Source organism: Arctopsyche grandis, chromosome 1 (genome assembly GCF_051622035.1).
Source record: "Arctopsyche grandis isolate Sample6627 chromosome 1, ASM5162203v2, whole genome shotgun sequence".
Classification (NCBI taxonomy): Eukaryota; Metazoa; Arthropoda; class Insecta; order Trichoptera; family Hydropsychidae; genus Arctopsyche; species Arctopsyche grandis.
This window is the reverse complement of record NC_135355.1, coordinates 17,057,143-17,075,655: the sequence shown is the minus strand read 5'-3', so window position 1 is coordinate 17,075,655 and position 18,513 is coordinate 17,057,143. Positions and strand designations below refer to the sequence as shown.

The window sequence follows — 18,513 nt, the reverse complement described above, 5'->3', positions numbered from 1 at the left end:
GACGGACCGTTCTCTCCACCACCAAAGTCACTCCTCGACGATGGCCTCCGGAGTAGGGGACCACACACTTGTCCCGCTCCACATCCTCTTCATGGGGGCTTAGGATGATGGCCAAACAATCATGGGAAACTTCCCGCGACCCATCACATCATTCAGCTGTCGGGTCGACCAAACGCCTCCATTGTTTCAACCGCTTTAGACATATTGTGCAATATATATCAATCTGTCTAAAAACACTTTTACAACTAAAATTGTATTTTTTACTTTTTAGTGTGCCTATTTTTATTAATACTGGGTCTTCAGAATGGAATAATTAAACCATATACATATAACGCACAAATATAACTGGGGTCAAGTGTTGTCATTCAGAAATATATTTTGTATTTTTTACAGACACTTGGACAACAGATAATAATTATTAGCTGTTGTCCACTTGTTTGTAAAAAATACAAAATATATTTGTGAATGACAACACTTGACCCCAGTTATATTTGTGCGCAATCATATGGTAGCTAAGCGAATGTTAAGGAAGGGGAGATGAAATGTCAGATATCCGTTTCAATGAAATCATGTTTGTCAAATTGGTAGAAGAAGATTATTGATAGCATATATATGTACATATATATATGTATATATATATATATATATATATATATATATATATATATATATATATATATATATATACATGGAGTTCGGTCTTTCGTGTCATGCGGGGAAGACGTGCTTCTGCGTTCTTCCCGCTATTACTCGCTTAAACCCGGCTATTGCACGAAATTTAATCTAAAAATTTAACCATCTAATCACTTATTTTACTAATTGCATCCTAGTATAATCTAAGTGTAAAAATAAACAGACGATCGGCCGTTAACAGCGTTTTTAATATCAGTGATTGCGAAAAATTTTGTGTTAATTTTGTGTCAGTTACAAAAGCGTATACGAACGAGATACATCTCCCTACCTGAATACAAAAAAAATAAGGGTCCCTGCTCGCCAGTCAAAATTCGGTCCCACAGAAGCAATAAATCTTCCACATAATTGCTTTCAGACAAAAATTTTTAACGAACTTTACTTAATAGAATAATAGCAAACAGAAACGGTGTTTCCCAACTGTCTAATAGTTCTTTTTCATATTTAATTTATATTAAAGTAATTCGTGTAATTTTATATTCTTTACTAAATTTATTATTAAAATATTAAATTGCAAACCGCACTCACATATATAAATCCGTTGTCTCCAAAGAGGCGTCTCACGATAAAGATCTGTAAAAAAGTAGTATAACAATTGCTAATCTATTATTATCATAACTAACTACTTTCACTTACAAAGTAACCCTGTTAAATGGCATGTAATAACTCATAAGTGATCCAAGTGATACCTAGGATGACTATCTGTCAAAGCTGACCACAGAGAAGAGTCTATGGCGGTAAGAACTCACTCCTTGAATGGAAATCTCTCTCAAGTACCGCCTTTTTCTCAACACATCTTGGATAAATGCGAGAAAAATAATATCCAAACCTCCAACAAGGTAAGAGTGACGATGGATGATAGCTTAGCTAATAGAAACCTGTATTTAGCCACGTACAATGTAAGAACGTTATCGAGTGAAGGAAGTGTGCTTGCATTAGAGAATGAATTAGAAAATATCAAATGGGATATAATAGGACTTAGTGAAGTAAGACGAAAACAGCAAAACCAAATAATCCTAAAAAGTGGTAACTGTCTCTACTGGAGAGGGCTACCAAATGGTAGAATAGGAGGAGTAGGGTTTCTTATCAATAAGAGAATAGAAAGAAATATTATAGAAATAAGCGACATATCGGAACGTATATGCCATATAGTATTAAGAATCTCGAGCAGGTACACTTGTCAAATCTTCCAAGTGTACGCCCCCACATCTAGCCACCCAGACGAGGAAATAGAAGACTTCTACGAAAAAATACAGGACGCATACGATAATAGCCGTCACCACTTTAAAATAATCATGGGCGACTTTAACGCAAAAATAGGACAAAAGGCAAATACTGAAAGAGCAGTAGGCAATTTTGGTACCGGCCAAAGAAACGACAGAGGCGATCGCCTCATAGAATTCGCAGAACACAACAGGCTCTTTATCACTAATTCATTTTTCAGGAAAAACACCAACAATAAGTGGACTTGGGAGAGTCCTAAAGGAGACAGAAACGAGATCGATTTCATCCTAACAAATGCCCTGCACTCCGTTAAAGACGTTAGTGTTTTAAGTAAAGTAGATATAGGTAGCGATCACAGATTAGTCCGTGCCAAGATGGCCATTAATATAAATTGCGAACGTAGGAAATTAATAAAAGGATGCAGTAACTCTCCAGATTTCGCTCAACTAAGGTCTAGGAAAAAGGAATTTGAACTCGAACTTGGAAATCGATACGGGAAATTAAACCCAGAAGCAGACATCGAGGAATTGAACACTGTAATTAGTTCGGTTCTAACCTCAACAGGTAAGAAATTAGGTGGATTCAGGAAACAGATTAAATTAAGCAAAATTTCAGCGGAAACAAAAAACCTAATTAAGCATAAAAGGAATTTAGATAGGGATAATAATAAGAAAGAATACAATCTAGTAAATAAGGAAATTAAAAAGAGAATAGTCAGGGATGTCAGGGATTTTAACAGCAAGCTAATAGAAAATACCATTAAGAATAACCGTAGCCTGAAAAAGTGCAAACAGGATCTTTTCTTAGGCAAAAACCAAATGATCGCAATCAGATCAGAGAGCGGAGTAATAACTAGGAATAGAGAAGAAATCATAGACAGAGTTTACACGTTCTATGCAAAACTATACGAGAACGACAACGGCCAATTCCCCGCTCTGGAATCGACACACGGCCAAAGGGTTCCTGCAGTATTGCCTAGCGAAGTAGAGGCCGCGCTAAAAACTGCAAAGAACGGTAAATCCCCAGGGGAAGATAATATTCCCATTGACTTACTAAAATGTGGCGGCCCCCCCCTAATTAATATCTTAGCTAGGCTTTTCAGCAAATGCATCCAGAACCAAGCTATACCAGAAGGATGGAATAACGCAACTATCATTTTAATACACAAAAAAGGCGACAAAAGCGATATCAAGAACTACCGACCCATTAGTCTACTTTCAGCGGTCTACAAGCTCTTCACGAAGGTTATTACAGAAAGGCTGAAGAATATCCTCGACGAGAACCAACCTATAGAGCAGGCAGGGTTTAGGGCAAATTTCAGCACAATGGACCACCTCCAAGTAGTTGGCGAACTAATCGAGCGCGCCAACGAATATCAACGGCCATTGTGCCTAGGTTTCGTCGATTATGAGAAAGCCTTCGATACAGTTAGTCATAATGCAGTACTTAACGCTCTACAAACACAGGGAGTGCCGGAACCCTATGTGGGACTGTTAGCTGCAATATATAAGAATGCCACAGCTTCGGTTAAAATTTTTTCAGGTACAGATAGATTTAGCATAGGAAAAGGAGTAAGACAAGGAGATACAATCTCGCCCAAGTTATTCAATGCGGTGCTTGAGGGAGTTTTCAGGAAATTGGATTGGGATACAGCCGGAGTAAGCATCAATGGTCGCTTTTTGAGTCACCTTCGGTTCGCAGACGATATAGTTTTAGTAGCTCGTGATTCAGCTGACCTACTTATCAGACTAACACAGCTGGACAGGGAAAGTAGAAAAGTAGGATTAAAAATTAACGTAGATAAGACTAAACTAATGTTCAATAGTTATTGCATGCCCGATAGCATCCCCTTAGATGATAAACCAGTAGAAGTAGTAAATAATTATTTATATTTAGGTCAAATAATTGACATGTCTGGTAGTAAAAATGAAGAGATAAAGAGACGTATGAAATTAGGGTGGAGTGCATTTGGACGGATGAATGCTGTTTTTAAATCAAAAATGCCACTCTGCCTGAAGAAAAGGATCTTTGATCAATGCGTTTTGCCAGTGATGACGTATGGATGTGAAACTTGGACACTGAACGCCAAGATGCAAAATAAAATCCAATGCACTCAAAGAAGTATGGAACGCTGTATGCTTGGCATAACGAGGAAAGACAGGAAGCGGAACACGTGGGTGAGAAATATGACAAGGGTAGTGGACATAGTGGATAGAGTGAAGAGATTGAAATGGCAATGGGCGGGTCACGTAGCTAGGAGGATGGACGAAAGGTGGACAAAAGAAGTGCTTGAATGGTACCCGAGAGAAGGCAAAAGAGTAAAAGGAAGACCGCAAGGAAGATGGGTGAACGAAATTAGGAAAATGTGCGGAATGAGATGGATGAGTGTTGCGCAAAACAGAGACGAGTGGAAGCGTGTTGGAGAGGCCTTCATCCAGCAGTGGATGGCGAATGGCTGTAAATGATGATGATGATGATGATGATATATATACATAATATATATATATATATATATATATATATATATATATATATATATATATATATATATATATATATATATATATATATATACATATATATATATATATATATATATATATATATATATATATATATATATATATATATATATATATATATACATATGTATATTTAGTAAGTAATATGATATACATATGTATGCAGCAAGTAATTTATTTATTTAAAGTTTGAACCATTTTAGCATTACAGCAATTCCTATTGCGCCACAATGATCAAAAATATAATAGAAAAGAAACAAAATAATAACTATAGAAATTAAAGATGAAAAAAACAACATATATATACAATTTTATAAAAATTACAAATTATAAAAAACAGAGAAGGGAATTTATATATATATATACATATATATATATATATATATATATATATATATATATATATATATATATATATATATATATATATATATATATTTATATGTTACACCGAATCCATGAAATTGTCTATTACAAGCATTCGGCAAGAGAATTGCCGAATGCATGAAAAATGCAAGCACGTTGCCCAGTTCACGGATTCCGTAAATTCTTTGCCGAATGCGTGAACTGGACAGCGTGTTATATTATAACCAAGTGTCAAAGTGACAGCTGAATAAGGATGTTTAATTTACATATTATTATGTATAATATGACTACATACATATGTTTCACTGTTAAAATATTGATCAAAATGTATAAAAATGACATTAATTTATGTATAAGCCATATGAGATGATCGAAAAATATGTATGTAGTCATATACACGCATTCGCCAAAGAATTTACGGAATCCGTGAACTGGGCAACATGTTTGCATTTTTCACGCATTCGGCAAGAGAATTGCCAGAACTGTTTGTCTGTTTGTCTCGTATAGGCTCCTGAACCACTTGACCGATTACGATGGAACTTTCAGGATTTGTTGTATGCATGTTTGTTGTATGGGAAACTTACTGTGAAAAAAAACGGAACGGTAACGGAAATTGCATGCGTTATTGTGGCATTGCAACGCATTCCGGGTTCAGCGAGTGTCTTATAAAAAGAAAATACACAATAAAATGTATATACACAGACAAAAATACATTTATACATAATCATAAAAAAACAATAGCATTATAATAATAGCAGATAAATTAAAATATCAAATAATAAAATACAACGTAGGGAATGTCTTGCACATACAGCCAGTTCCAATAAATAAGAACCAACTACAAATACAAAAACATCCCTGTGAGGCCCAAATGGAAGCGAGTAAATCAAAATTTCACTCATACATCACATTCAATCTTGAAAAAAATGATGAGCGCCGACTACCAGACAAATAGGTTAGAATAACATTCCGATAATTTATGCTCACTAAGGTGGAAAATATCACATTCAAGATTTCATTAAGAAGTCGAATAGCTCTTGGAATACGAGCCATTCGATAAAAGCTGTGCGAGCAGGAGGTGATGATGTCTACCACGCACATAATTATAATATAATATGTACATACATATGTATATACATAAATTACAAGGATTTTTTATTTACCAAAACATATCAGAGATTATAAAAAGCTTTTTTTAACATAAAAATCAAGTTTATCCACAATTCTATTTTGAGTTCATGATTAAATTCATTTTTTTTTCTTGTTGATTCATTTTTCATGTTTTAATTTTCTAAACGACAAATAATTCTTGTAAATTTTATAAATTTTCGCGAACGGGAACGGGAATTGCATGCGTTATTGTGAAATTGCAACGCATGCCGGGTTCAGCTAGTTAGTAATAAATATTATGATGTTTTTCGAAAAAATGATAAATGTTTCATTATAATTGAAGACTAAATTATGGCATGTTCATTCTATTTAATTAGACTGTAAAATATACATATGTATATATTTCACATCATATACATAGAAATAATTAATTTAAAATGACTTCAACAAATATGCAACAATAGTACCATATGTTTATTCCCTATAAATATATTTCCACGTCTTAGCACTTAACCAGTTATAACGAAGCCATCGTGAAAGTTTATTCACTCTTGAAGTGAATTTTTTTTCGTGAAATTTTTCTTTGAAATACCCATGAACATAGGTTAAGAACCCATTTTCAGAGAGGTGCAATTATTATATCATGTTTACGTATTGTTGATCTACATATCGATGGCTTAGTGCAGTGGTCACCAACCACCAACCTACCGGCCAGCGAGAGATTTTCATCTGGCCTAAGGAAAAAATTGACCTGATTTTTAAAAACTTATTTAAAATGTAAAATTTTTAAGATAATTTAAATTTTTTGCCTGATCGTGATAATTTATACGAGAAAAATGTGAAATTCCTTCACAACATCTATTGGGGTATGGCTTCCAGGTAGTTAAGACCCAAATGAAATGCAAAAAGCAACTTTTCGTTTTAATTTTGTTTGACGACAGTTCGTCATTTGTTTTCCTTGTTCTCAAAATTTGTCTATTCATAATTTTCCGATCGAAAACTGTATTCACAATATAAAATTATTACAGAAAGCGATTGATGATTTATAGATTTTAAGAGTAATTTAAAAGTGTTTAATTTTTTCCAAATCTATCTGATATCGATACCGACGATATTGAAGAAGATTTCCAATTATAATTAATTGATCTTCAAGCGAATGATAGTTTGAAGTCAATACTTAAAAATGAAACGGTAATTAAATTTTATGCTATATTGGGGGAGTCTGATTATCCAAAAATAAAAGCATTTGCTAGAAAAATTGTATCAATTTTTTTTTACAAATCGGAACGTCAAATTTGAAACCAGACATCATAAAAATTAGTTCTCCAAACAAGGGTTAAGATCGCACCAATTATAATCTTAACATGTTTTTGTTCCAGCAATAATTATCTTGTATTATACATATGTATGTATATATCCACCTGTATGTAAAAAGAATAAAATAAATAAATGTAATAATTTTAATGATTTTTTAATAGCTATCAACCTTTTTATTTTAGAATTTGTACATAGTAACAAAACATATGTATGTACATACATACATAAACACGTATGCATAATTTAGGTATAAAATCCGTGTTTACATTATATACATATGCACAAATATTAAAAAATATATATTTACCTGTTTATTTTTTTTTTAAATATATGCAAATTTGTTTGAATTGGATTTTAATAATATTATTTTCATCCGGTCCTCCATACATTTCAAAATTCTGAACCGGCCCATTTCCCAAAAAGGTTGGGCACCTCTGACTTAGTGCACAGATACATACAAGTTCATTTTTTAATTTATATCGAATTTTAAGTTTGTAGATGCTGGAATAATTCAGGTTTATCGTTTCAAGGTAATTTATGTGGTAATAATATTGATACAATATCTGTGCACTCAGCCATCGAATTATGTATGTACATATGTATGTACATACGTATGTATGCATGTGCAAACGTTCTTCGTTCTAACGTATAAAATAAATGTATATAAATTCATATAGTTATCATTTTGAAAATCGATATATTTCTTCACTATTTGATAGATTTCTTAGTTTGTTAACCCTGTTCTTTAATTTGGTTATTACTATCTAGTACAGATTTCGGTTTAAGACTGTTCTGTCAGTGAAATCAAAACGACTGCCACTATTTAATTTTAATTTGTCTTCTACTTTGATTACATACTTAAACTGCTAAATATTCTGAAAGCATTTAACAATTAGCATCGTTATCGTTGTTTCAATATAATGATAAAATTTATTAGTTACGTTTTACCAGTGTGTGTTCACAGTTGAAAATATTTCACCTGGAACGAGCGACATGCACAATTACCAAGCGAAACTCGTTTATTTTCTTCGCTTCTGTGAATCTGCACTCATCTCGCAATAATTAAGAAGTACCCATATCCTATGCTAAAATAAATATTTTATTACACCTCCATAATATATGTAATGCCATTTACAGAGATTCAACAGCTGCCTTGACCGCGACAACGAGAACAATAACTGAACTTGATCGTTCAACGACACGATTTTATTGTTCGTTAACTTTATCTTTGAATTCCGTATCATTATAATTTGAACAGGTGTTTTCAACTACCAGAGGAATTATAATGCCACAGTTGAGCGATATCTGGATTAGATGGTCATCTTGCGTGACACAGAAACACCTGCTCTTCTTCTGGGCAAGCCCTTGACCCAGGCGTCTATAAGAATGTTGTCGGTAATAAATGGCACTTACACACATACCTAATCATCGCGTTCGAGTTCCGTATTTCCGGTGTTCCCTTTGCTCTACAATTAAGAATATTTTCTATATTTCGGCTTCAAGCCGAGAAGCCAAAACTGTTGACCCACTGACCCTGATGGAGTTCAACGCACCAGCGACTCGGTCACACAACTCATACTCTGGCACAACCGCACGGTCAGTGCTGCCAGGTCTACCGCTTTATTGCATGGCTATAAATAATATTACATACATACATATATGTAGGTGTATTTTTATGTAAATAATAAAATTGTAAATACATTGTATAACAAAGAGAGTCCGTTGTAAATTACAATTGAAGCAATTTTTATTATATTTAATAGAGTAGATATAAAAATAAAATTTATATCACAAATATAAATTTGAAAATGTCTTATATTATATATAATACATTGTCTTCAACTGAATTAATGAGATTCCACCAATCCCAAAAATAATTAAGAACAATTAATTATCAAATATTTTATGTTAACCATATACAATGTGAAATCTATGTACATATATGGTTTGCTACTGTATAATCGTCATCATCATCATCTACAGTCATTCGCCATACACTGTTGGATGAAGGCCTCTCCAACACGCTTCAATTCGTCTTCCATGTTTTGTGCAACTCTCATCCATCTCATCCAACATATTTTGCTAATTTCTTATAATCATATGCATTGTGGCCTTCCTTTACCCTTTTAAATTCTCTCGGGTACCATTCGTTTGTTCATCTTTCATCCATTCTTCTAACCACGTGACCCACCCATTGCCATTTCTCTCTATTCAGTCTATTTGATGTATACTTCTTTGAGTGCATTGGACTATGTCTAGCATCTTGCCGTTCAATTTTTAAACTGGAAAACACATTAATCTAAGATCTTTTTCTTCCTTTAATAAATTAGTAACTATTAAAATATATCAAATAATTCCATATAAAAAAATAATATATCTTTGGTGTTCTTACTAACTTAAAAGAAATATAACTATTATATATAATTGTTAATATTAGTTCTATATATTATTAAATATATAATATTTCTAGTTTTAATCATTCAAACCAAGGTAATTGTAAAACTTGGAACTTCATTTTTATGTTAACTCGTTAATAAAATTTATCCACAAATGACACTTAGAAATAACTTCTTACCAGAAATAAATTTATAAACTTATGTATAAGCTTTATAAGTATATATTTTTTTATTAGATTCGTATTTTTTTTATTTTTGCTTTGTAATACGCCCCGCCCCACTCAAAATCTTAAGTGGAATCTTAATCTACTCTCTTCCATTTGGGCCTCGCTGTGATTTTATTTTTTATTCATATTTTGTTTTATTTTATTTTATTTTTTCTTTCTCTTTTGTACATTTTTATATACTATTTTAATTTTGCTCAGTGTAAACAAAGAATGGGATTTATGAATTTTATTTTTAATTTTTACACTTTTGTTATTTTTTTTTTCTCTCTGAATGATGTATTATTTTCCTTTTGTTACTTTTTTTTATTATTTTATTTTACCATGTTTTCTGCTTTTGCTTTTTTCCTTTATTTACAGTTTACTTGTTTTTTTATCATGTTTTTATATATTTTTCAAATGTAGGCCATTGTGGCGCATTAGGTTCTTCCTGTAATGCCACAATGGTCCAAAACTATTAAATAAATAAATAAATAAATAAATAAAATTATTTTAGCCTGGAAATAAATCGATTCACTTAAATAAGTACATTTCTGGACCTATGTAAATGTAAGATGTGTCTAGGTCGAAATTTGACAAATTCATACTTTGACACGTAAGTACCTACTGAAAAGTATGTACTTGAAAATTAGCATAGTTATATCGCTTGAAATGCTTACGTCATTCAATGTAAAACAAATATTAGGTACAAACATGTCTATGTCAATATAATAATACGACATATTTTTCATCAAGTTACAATATGACATTGGCTCTTTTTAATCAATAACAATAATCATAAACACCAGAATAGTAAATGTGAAAATAAACATACAAAGATTTGTTTATCTGATATGAGCAGTGACGTACATACCTCCATCGCCCAAAAATAATGGAAAAACACTAGAAATTTCTTCAAAAAACCACGATTGAAGTAGTTAAAAAACCTTTTAAAAAACAAGCTAGATACTAGCCTCTTATTTTTAGTCATTTTTTTTAATTCGCAAAAAAATGATCCGTTCAACTCACCCTTCCTCCCTCGTCTCCTGCACGTTATATCCTGAATATGAGTCATGAATAAGTTGGACATGAGTCATTTACAAATTTGAGCAAACTGATCTTTTCAAAAATTATTTACTTAGTTTTAGCGTTGATTTTGTTGTTGTTTTCTGTTTTCCCACCTGGTAACATTTTAAACAGTTGTGGTACGACACGTTTCGCGCTTGCCCGATCGTTGATGTTACTCGAAAGGCTAGTGCGATGCACCCTGAATGCACAACATCAATATAATTAAAAATCAATTCCGAAGAAATTAAAATAACTGGAACACATGCGAAAACATCCGCCACAGTACTCACCGCTCAAAATAATTATTATAATAGTAATTGCTCACTCCAAAAGATGACCTACAATTTAAATTTCTGAGAGTAGTTTCGGTTTTAGTGAAAAAAAACAACATCAACAATATGAAAATAAAAAAATGATTCTTTGAGCTTAAGATAACGAATCAATTTTATTTTATATTTTTCATTGATTAAAGAAATCAACTATAGTAAAATGTCCATCCAATACATCATACGCTTACTCATTCATCAATTATATGTACATATGTACATAGTTTCTCACAATTTTATTTTTATAAACAAAAAAGTTTTCATTATGAATAACATCCAAATTGTTATTATATACTTATACTTACCTCGCACAATTAATTTGAATTTAATAACCATTAAAAGTTTTTCAATTTAATAAATAAGTAATTCGCTTTGTTTTATACAATAAGTATATTACCTAATGAAACGCAAATTTTTAACATTTCCATAAGTGAAAATCGATGTCACTTTCTCTATTCTTTTTGAAATTTCACTTCTCAGAACAAAAATATTCATAAAATCTTGAATCCATATTAGAACTGTTGCTTACATATTCGCATTTATTTATATAATGACAATGTAAATAAATTGTTATATTATATATGTACATACATATGTATGATCATAAAAACACTGGTTTTATATTACTTGATAGACAATTTGACAGAGAAGTTACGTAAAAAGTAAGTGTTAGCGTAGTATTTAAATTATTTAAATATTTAATATATCCCAAATTAAGTTCTCTACAACATAATGACATATTTAAATTTATAAATTTCTATATATTTGGTGAAACTCCATTGTTCGTGTGAAGAAAGTTGTGTTTAAAACAGTCACTCAACGGTACGAATGACTTTTAAACAATGACTCTATTGTCAACAATTTTCCTGCAATAATCTTTCTAATCAAACGATCAGCACTAAATAGCTTCACGATATCTTGGTTGAAATAAATAAAATGTTGAAAATTGTGCGCAATAACGAAGATTACGAGGAAATGTTAGTTGACCGATTCTTCCGAAAGGAGACATAATTTGCAGTTTTCGACATATGTCACCAACCCACGGTTTATCAACTTAATTACACAAATTCAAATAAATGAATACAGTAATTTTGCAATAAACTGAAAAAAGTTCCCTTCAATTACGATTCATTTAGTGCATATTCGCCAATAGCATAATGGAGTCAGATAACTGAACTTTTATTTAACACATAACTCGCAGATTCGATTCACATTTTTTACAACTATTAAATAACACTACGCCAAACGAAAAAACACAACCTTTTTTCACTTTAGTCAGTATATCTTTTTGATTTATGTACATATATCATTGAGTTATTGCAAAAAATTAAAATATATACACGCTAGGTTGAACTTTAAGATTGATTTACCATTTACCTATAATGCCAACATACATAAGTGCACGGCTAAATTGTTCTTTATACCTAACAATTATCATGAGGATTCTTATATCTACGCTGAGTCACAGTGTGCTATTTCCGTTTTAAAAAACGCACAATTTTACTAGACAGTCGATTGACATCTTAATTTGACAGGTGACAAAAAAGGTTTGCCACCGCTGTCATGCAGTACGTGAAAAGGAGAGCGTGCCTGGGGTATTTTGTGTCTCCGGCAAAACACCAGCCAGTCGCCTGAGATCTCCCGGCCACAGCATCACCTCTCGCCTTCGAAGCCCAAGTCATCGTCGTCCAATAAAAATAAACACTAAATAACAAAACAAGTACTTAGTTTTGACGAGCTAAAAACCAGCAGTCGTCAACGTATAATCATGGTTGTTTACAAGCAGTCGCTGCTATCGGTGTTGCTGATCGTCAGCTGCTTGGGAACCCTCACCAGATCCGCAAGCATACTAGGTGAGTGGTTGCCAGATGAATGTTTGACCAACTTAAAAATAGAATATTTAAAAAATCATTAAAATTGTTGTACTCGTTTTCGTTTCACGTGTGTACGTACATACATATGTAGATGCAGCTGATTTCTACCTATGTATGTAGTATGTAATTTTTCATGTTTCACTTTCAATGATGGCCCAAATTGGATTTTACGTAATATTTGTTTTTTAGGTTTGACCAACTATTAATAATAGTTTTACACTTCATTTAATTCTACATACATATATGCATTTCCTGTTATACAAACAAGTATTTGAATGAACGATCGGTCAGATGCAAAATTTAATTCTAAAATAACTGTTCATTTTGGATGTTTCTATCGTATAATCTATGTATGTAAGCATTGAATATACATATGTACACATGTACATACATACTATGTATATTCTATACTTGTTTAAATACTCTCGTGCACTGTAGATCAATGCAAATCTTTTAAGGGGGTATAAGAAGACGTCATTTATATATTTAGGCAAGCTATTTAGTCTTACGGTTTTCAAGATAGTCCGGATTTTTAAAATTTTTAATAAAATCCTATTATCTTGTAATTACAACCAAGTAACTCAAAAGTGTGGATAGATAGATAGCTTCAAAATGAATTCTATTACCCCCCAAAGATTTGCATGAATCTACGCACTTTAGATTTATTTCCGAATCAAAAATCGAACAAAGTTACATATTTTTTTAATATATAGTTTAAGTTGATAAACTACATTATTTTGAAATAATTTTTTTAGTCGTACATCCCTGAAATATATTTAATTATTCATCATGTAAAAATAACATGCTATGATAAAAGTGCGAACATAAAATTTAAACTGATAAATGAATTTTTTAAAAGTTTTCAAAACTATGGTTTTATGACGTTATAAAAAATAGTAGAATAGATTATCTTTGAAATTCTTTTAAATATCTTTAATTTACATGTTTATATAAGACTAACTAAAGAGTAAATTCTAATAATATAAATATTTAACAAAAAAAAAGTTGATTTATTCCTTAGAATGGCGTAACTCCTTTATGTGTATTTTTATTTTAGTTATTTTAAAGTAACAAATTCCTTGGGCTATACGGGGTATTACTTTATTTAAACAAATTATATAAAGACTTCCTATTTAATTCTTCACAAATATTTTTATAGCGGTTATAAAGTAGTTTGACTTTTTACAAGGTTTTATTAAATATCATCTTCAAATAGATCATCTTAACAAAAATTACACTAATTTTTTTAATGAGTTTTATTTTTTATATTCCTAATATAACAATTTCTGCATATGCATACATAAAAGTGTACATATGTATGTATGCAAAGAAAATAATGTTGAAAAACTTTTAAGTAAATCTTTTTTTTTATTTCGAATTCTGTAACAATTAATAAGTACATATCGTAGTTATAGGTTTTTTTAACTGTTATTGTTAGCGTAGTTATCTCTAAACACTTTCACGCAACTTTCGACACGTGAAATATTTTCGATTTTGACCTTCGCACTTGAATTCGTTTCCCTTTCGATTTGGGTCAATTTGTTGTTATCCGATGGTATCTTTACTCTTTCAAAAAAGCTATTAATACCCAAGTGATGTTGAGTACGCGGCGAACGCGTCAATCAAAGAGTAAAACTTTCACGGTCGGACTAAATATCGTATTATCAAGGAAGTGGCACAGACCTCGTTCTTACAGTGACCCGAAGAAAGTTTCGCTTTTGCGGTACCACCCATGCAAATTATTATAAGTCGTGACTTCTGTATGAGCTTGATCCAAACGCCCATATGCACTTTCAATATCAACCCATGTGCATTTTCAACATTCATACTATCAAAAGTACTACTTTTTTGACGACCGTTTCGTAATCTATGTAATATAATAGATTCATAATCATTACAATTTTGTAATCGTAAATATATTTACATTTTTATATAGCCCAAAACATTTTTATATGTCAACAACTTTGGCATTCTGCTCAAATAATTTACGTACTTTCTAATAGAGAGAAAGTACTAATAAATTAATCAATTTTATGAGCGTTATGTTGTACAAGTATCTTTTGGTTTGAAAATCAATTAATTTTTTTTTAGATTTACTAGAATGGAGTATAAGTGAGAAATCCCCAGAACTTCGAGCTGAAGAAAATGACGAAGCACCACCTGGAGGACAAAGGAGTTGCCTTTGTGATGGACCATCATGCATATGCTGCGTTGATTTTAACTTAACATTTATCGATTTGGGAGGACCTGGTAAGCAATGAAAAATTCAAAAGGTGATAAAAAATATTTTATTCAAACTCGTACTTAATTTTTTTATATCACAGGATGCGTAAGAATGAAATATTTATCCCAAGAAGACGGGTTTGCTGTTAATGTTTCGTATGGAAACAGTTTGCTTCACAGTCAAACGGTTAAAGGTAATTTAATTTATCTAATTATAAAATACATTCAAATATATTTATATGTGTATGCTCGTAAAATATATTTGTTACAGGACCTAATCCAGAACCTACGTGCATGAATTTAATATCGAAAGTTGCCCAACTATGCGCTCGTCTCACAGAACTGGCTCCAACTACCGACGGGCTCAGAGGCTGTCTTCAACTGGAGCCAACTTTATTAGGAGAATCTCAGTTCGAATTCCCGTTAGGATGTTTCCGATCAGGTCCTGATGGTATGACAATGGAAACTACTAAAAATGAAACAGCGTCTGAATACGAAACGTAAGTCATTTTAAACTTTGTACATTAACTACGTCCCTACATACATACTACATACATACATACGTAAATGTGTACACATATATTTTTAATTTAACGATTTGTTTCTTGTTTTCAGTGATGAAGTACCAGAAGTTGCAACCGCTGGAATTAATACTTCAGCGATATTCCAAGCTGTGAATGAATCTGCAGAGGAAGGAATAGCGTTCTTTTCGAATTTGCTCGGTCTAGCTTTCGGAAAATCAAACGGTACAGAACCAACAGATGACGAAGAAGATGAAGTCACGCCAGATCCGTTAAAAACCACTACTATAAATCCGGAAAGTACAACGCCAGTTTCCGCAAACAAGCAGCAGAGAAAATCCAAACAAATCAACAATTTCAGACCAAACGATATCTAAAGTATTTTTATTATAAGGTTATATTAATATATTCAATCATTGATTTACAAATTATCTTAGAATTTCGTAGCAAATAAGTGTATTTTTATTGTTGAATTCCTATAGATTAGATTTTTATTACAAATGTGATTATTAAAAATAAATTTTTTTAAATGTGTAGATTGTAATTTTTATTTTAAGGCTTAAAACTTTTCAAAAACAGCTACAGATATCAATGAAAAATTACACTGAGCAACAAAAAAAATACCAGAGCGGAGACTAGCCAATCTTTTTGAGTTAAAGACCGCAAAAGCCAAAAAACTGTAAAAATCGCGGATTTTTTTAAACGCTCATATCTCGTAAACGATCACTCACCAATAAAAATCAATATCATATTCGAATTCAGTGGGTCAAACTTAGTAAAGATTGGCTAGTCTCCGCTCTGGTAACTCAAAAACATGATTTTTTGTTACTCAGTGTTATCAACGAAATTTTTAAACCTGGTTGGCATTATGTAGTTAAAAGCATATTTATATATATATGTAGTTAAAATCGAACCGTTATTTTTTTCGTTCCAACTCGGTAAAAAAATATATATTAATTCAGTTCCGGTTTTCGGTTTTCGGTTCTCTTGCATTGAAATATTGGCAAGTTAATGTAAATATACCCACACCGTACCATACCTCTCTTTATTCGGCTTTCGCTTTTAACTTATTGTGATCGGTAAACGGGCTACATCCCAAATGTAAATCGCTACCAGGATAACCACCGCTACGAAAATCACTCGCGTGGATTTCCTATCGCACGAAAATTCGTCACACAGAAAAATTGCCGTACAGAAAATTGCCCGAATATTGCTCAACAAATGCGTTTTTATACGAGATTTGGGCAAATTTCTGTACGGCAATTTTCGTGTGAGAGGAGACCCGCGCGAGCGACTTTCGTAGCGGCGGTTATCCTGGTAGCGATTCACATTTGGAATGTATTCACCGAACCATTTTGATCATATACATAATTAAAATTTTATAGGAGAACATTTCCTAGCGTGTGTAGCTTGCCCCTTCAGAATTGAGGGCGGATTCTGATGTAGCAAATAAAATACATTTTATTTATTCATACTTAATTGACTTTCTCTAGGCTTACCAACTTTTCATCGGGTCCTGCTTTCAGGAACAAAAATGCAACAACAGTTTAGATAGAATCTAGTAGTTTGTTTTATTCTAGAAGTTAATTTTACAGGTATGGGTGTACATATTTACTCGTGCTTTTCCGTTCACATGTGTTTGAATCGCGCACTTTTGATAGCCAATTTATAATGTGTTCATTGATATCTATGATATATAATGAGTTCATGAATGCTAATTGTAAAGTATGTGCCACATATTTTATTTCGATGAGATGAGGGAAAGAACAGTTTTTAATGGAAGGCAGTATATTTGCTTCATAATGTCTTTCATAATTAATACTCTGGTTTTCTTCGTCTATTTGGGTTACTAAAAAGTTGACAATTTTGATCATATTAGCTCCATTTAGTTTTTGATCATATTAGCTCCATAGATTTGTTTGATATCGATATTATATTTTTCTAAAATTTTTCAAAACATATTTTTAATATATGTACATTCCTGTATGTTTGTCCTGTATGTACATACATGTCCTGTATGTTTATTCCAAAGTAAATATATTAATTTTACTGAACCGAAAAAAATATTGGTTCGGTTTTCATTCCGACAAAAATAACGGTTATTCCGGTTTTCAGTTTTCGGTTCGGTTCCGGTTCGAGTCCCTGGTTAAAAGCTCATTGTTTCTATAATAAGGTGACCTTTTTTTTTCAAATCCAAAACCAAGTCATTTTATATATAATATTTGAATTATTAAAAAGAAACATGGACGCACAGTTATAGGATAATCATGGACGCACAGCTATTACACTCATATAAAATTTTACACCACACTAGCTAAAATTATACTGTGATTAGCAAACATTTAGATGCGTTTATCACTGGACCACATATTATTCATCAAAGAAAAGTCTATAGGGTGCATTTGTTCTTGGAATATTTTTCTAGGGGATATAATTTTCACTGAAGGCTTTAAATATGTATTTCAATCCATCTGTTTAATAAAAAAAGTTCTGGGGGGGTCCGGTTCGATGGACCATGTTGGGGAATGATGTGGAGTTGATTGAATTGTCTATCTGCCATCTTTGTAATCCTTTATTATATTGCTGTCGGTTCCCTCATCACTGAAGATCGTGACTATGATGTCTGGTCAACCAGCTGCCTCCATTCAGTTCTAAATTCGGCCAGGCGAAGAC

The 18,513-nt window shown here is 32.0% G+C and overlaps 1 protein-coding gene across 1 annotated transcript; it reads left to right on the top strand.

The window, feature by feature from the left end:
* Window positions 1–12,757: 12,757 nt before the first annotated feature.
* LOC143914202 (uncharacterized) lies at window positions 12,758–16,375 on the top strand. The gene is made up of 5 exons (XM_077434319.1): window positions 12,758–13,075; window positions 15,188–15,346; window positions 15,421–15,513; window positions 15,591–15,819; window positions 15,935–16,375. Exons 1-5 carry the CDS (start codon window positions 12,991–12,993, stop codon window positions 16,215–16,217), a joined length of 849 nt encoding a protein of 282 aa, XP_077290445.1. The 5' UTR covers window positions 12,758–12,990; the 3' UTR covers window positions 16,218–16,375.
* The last annotated feature ends 2,138 nt before the right edge of the window (window positions 16,376–18,513 follow it).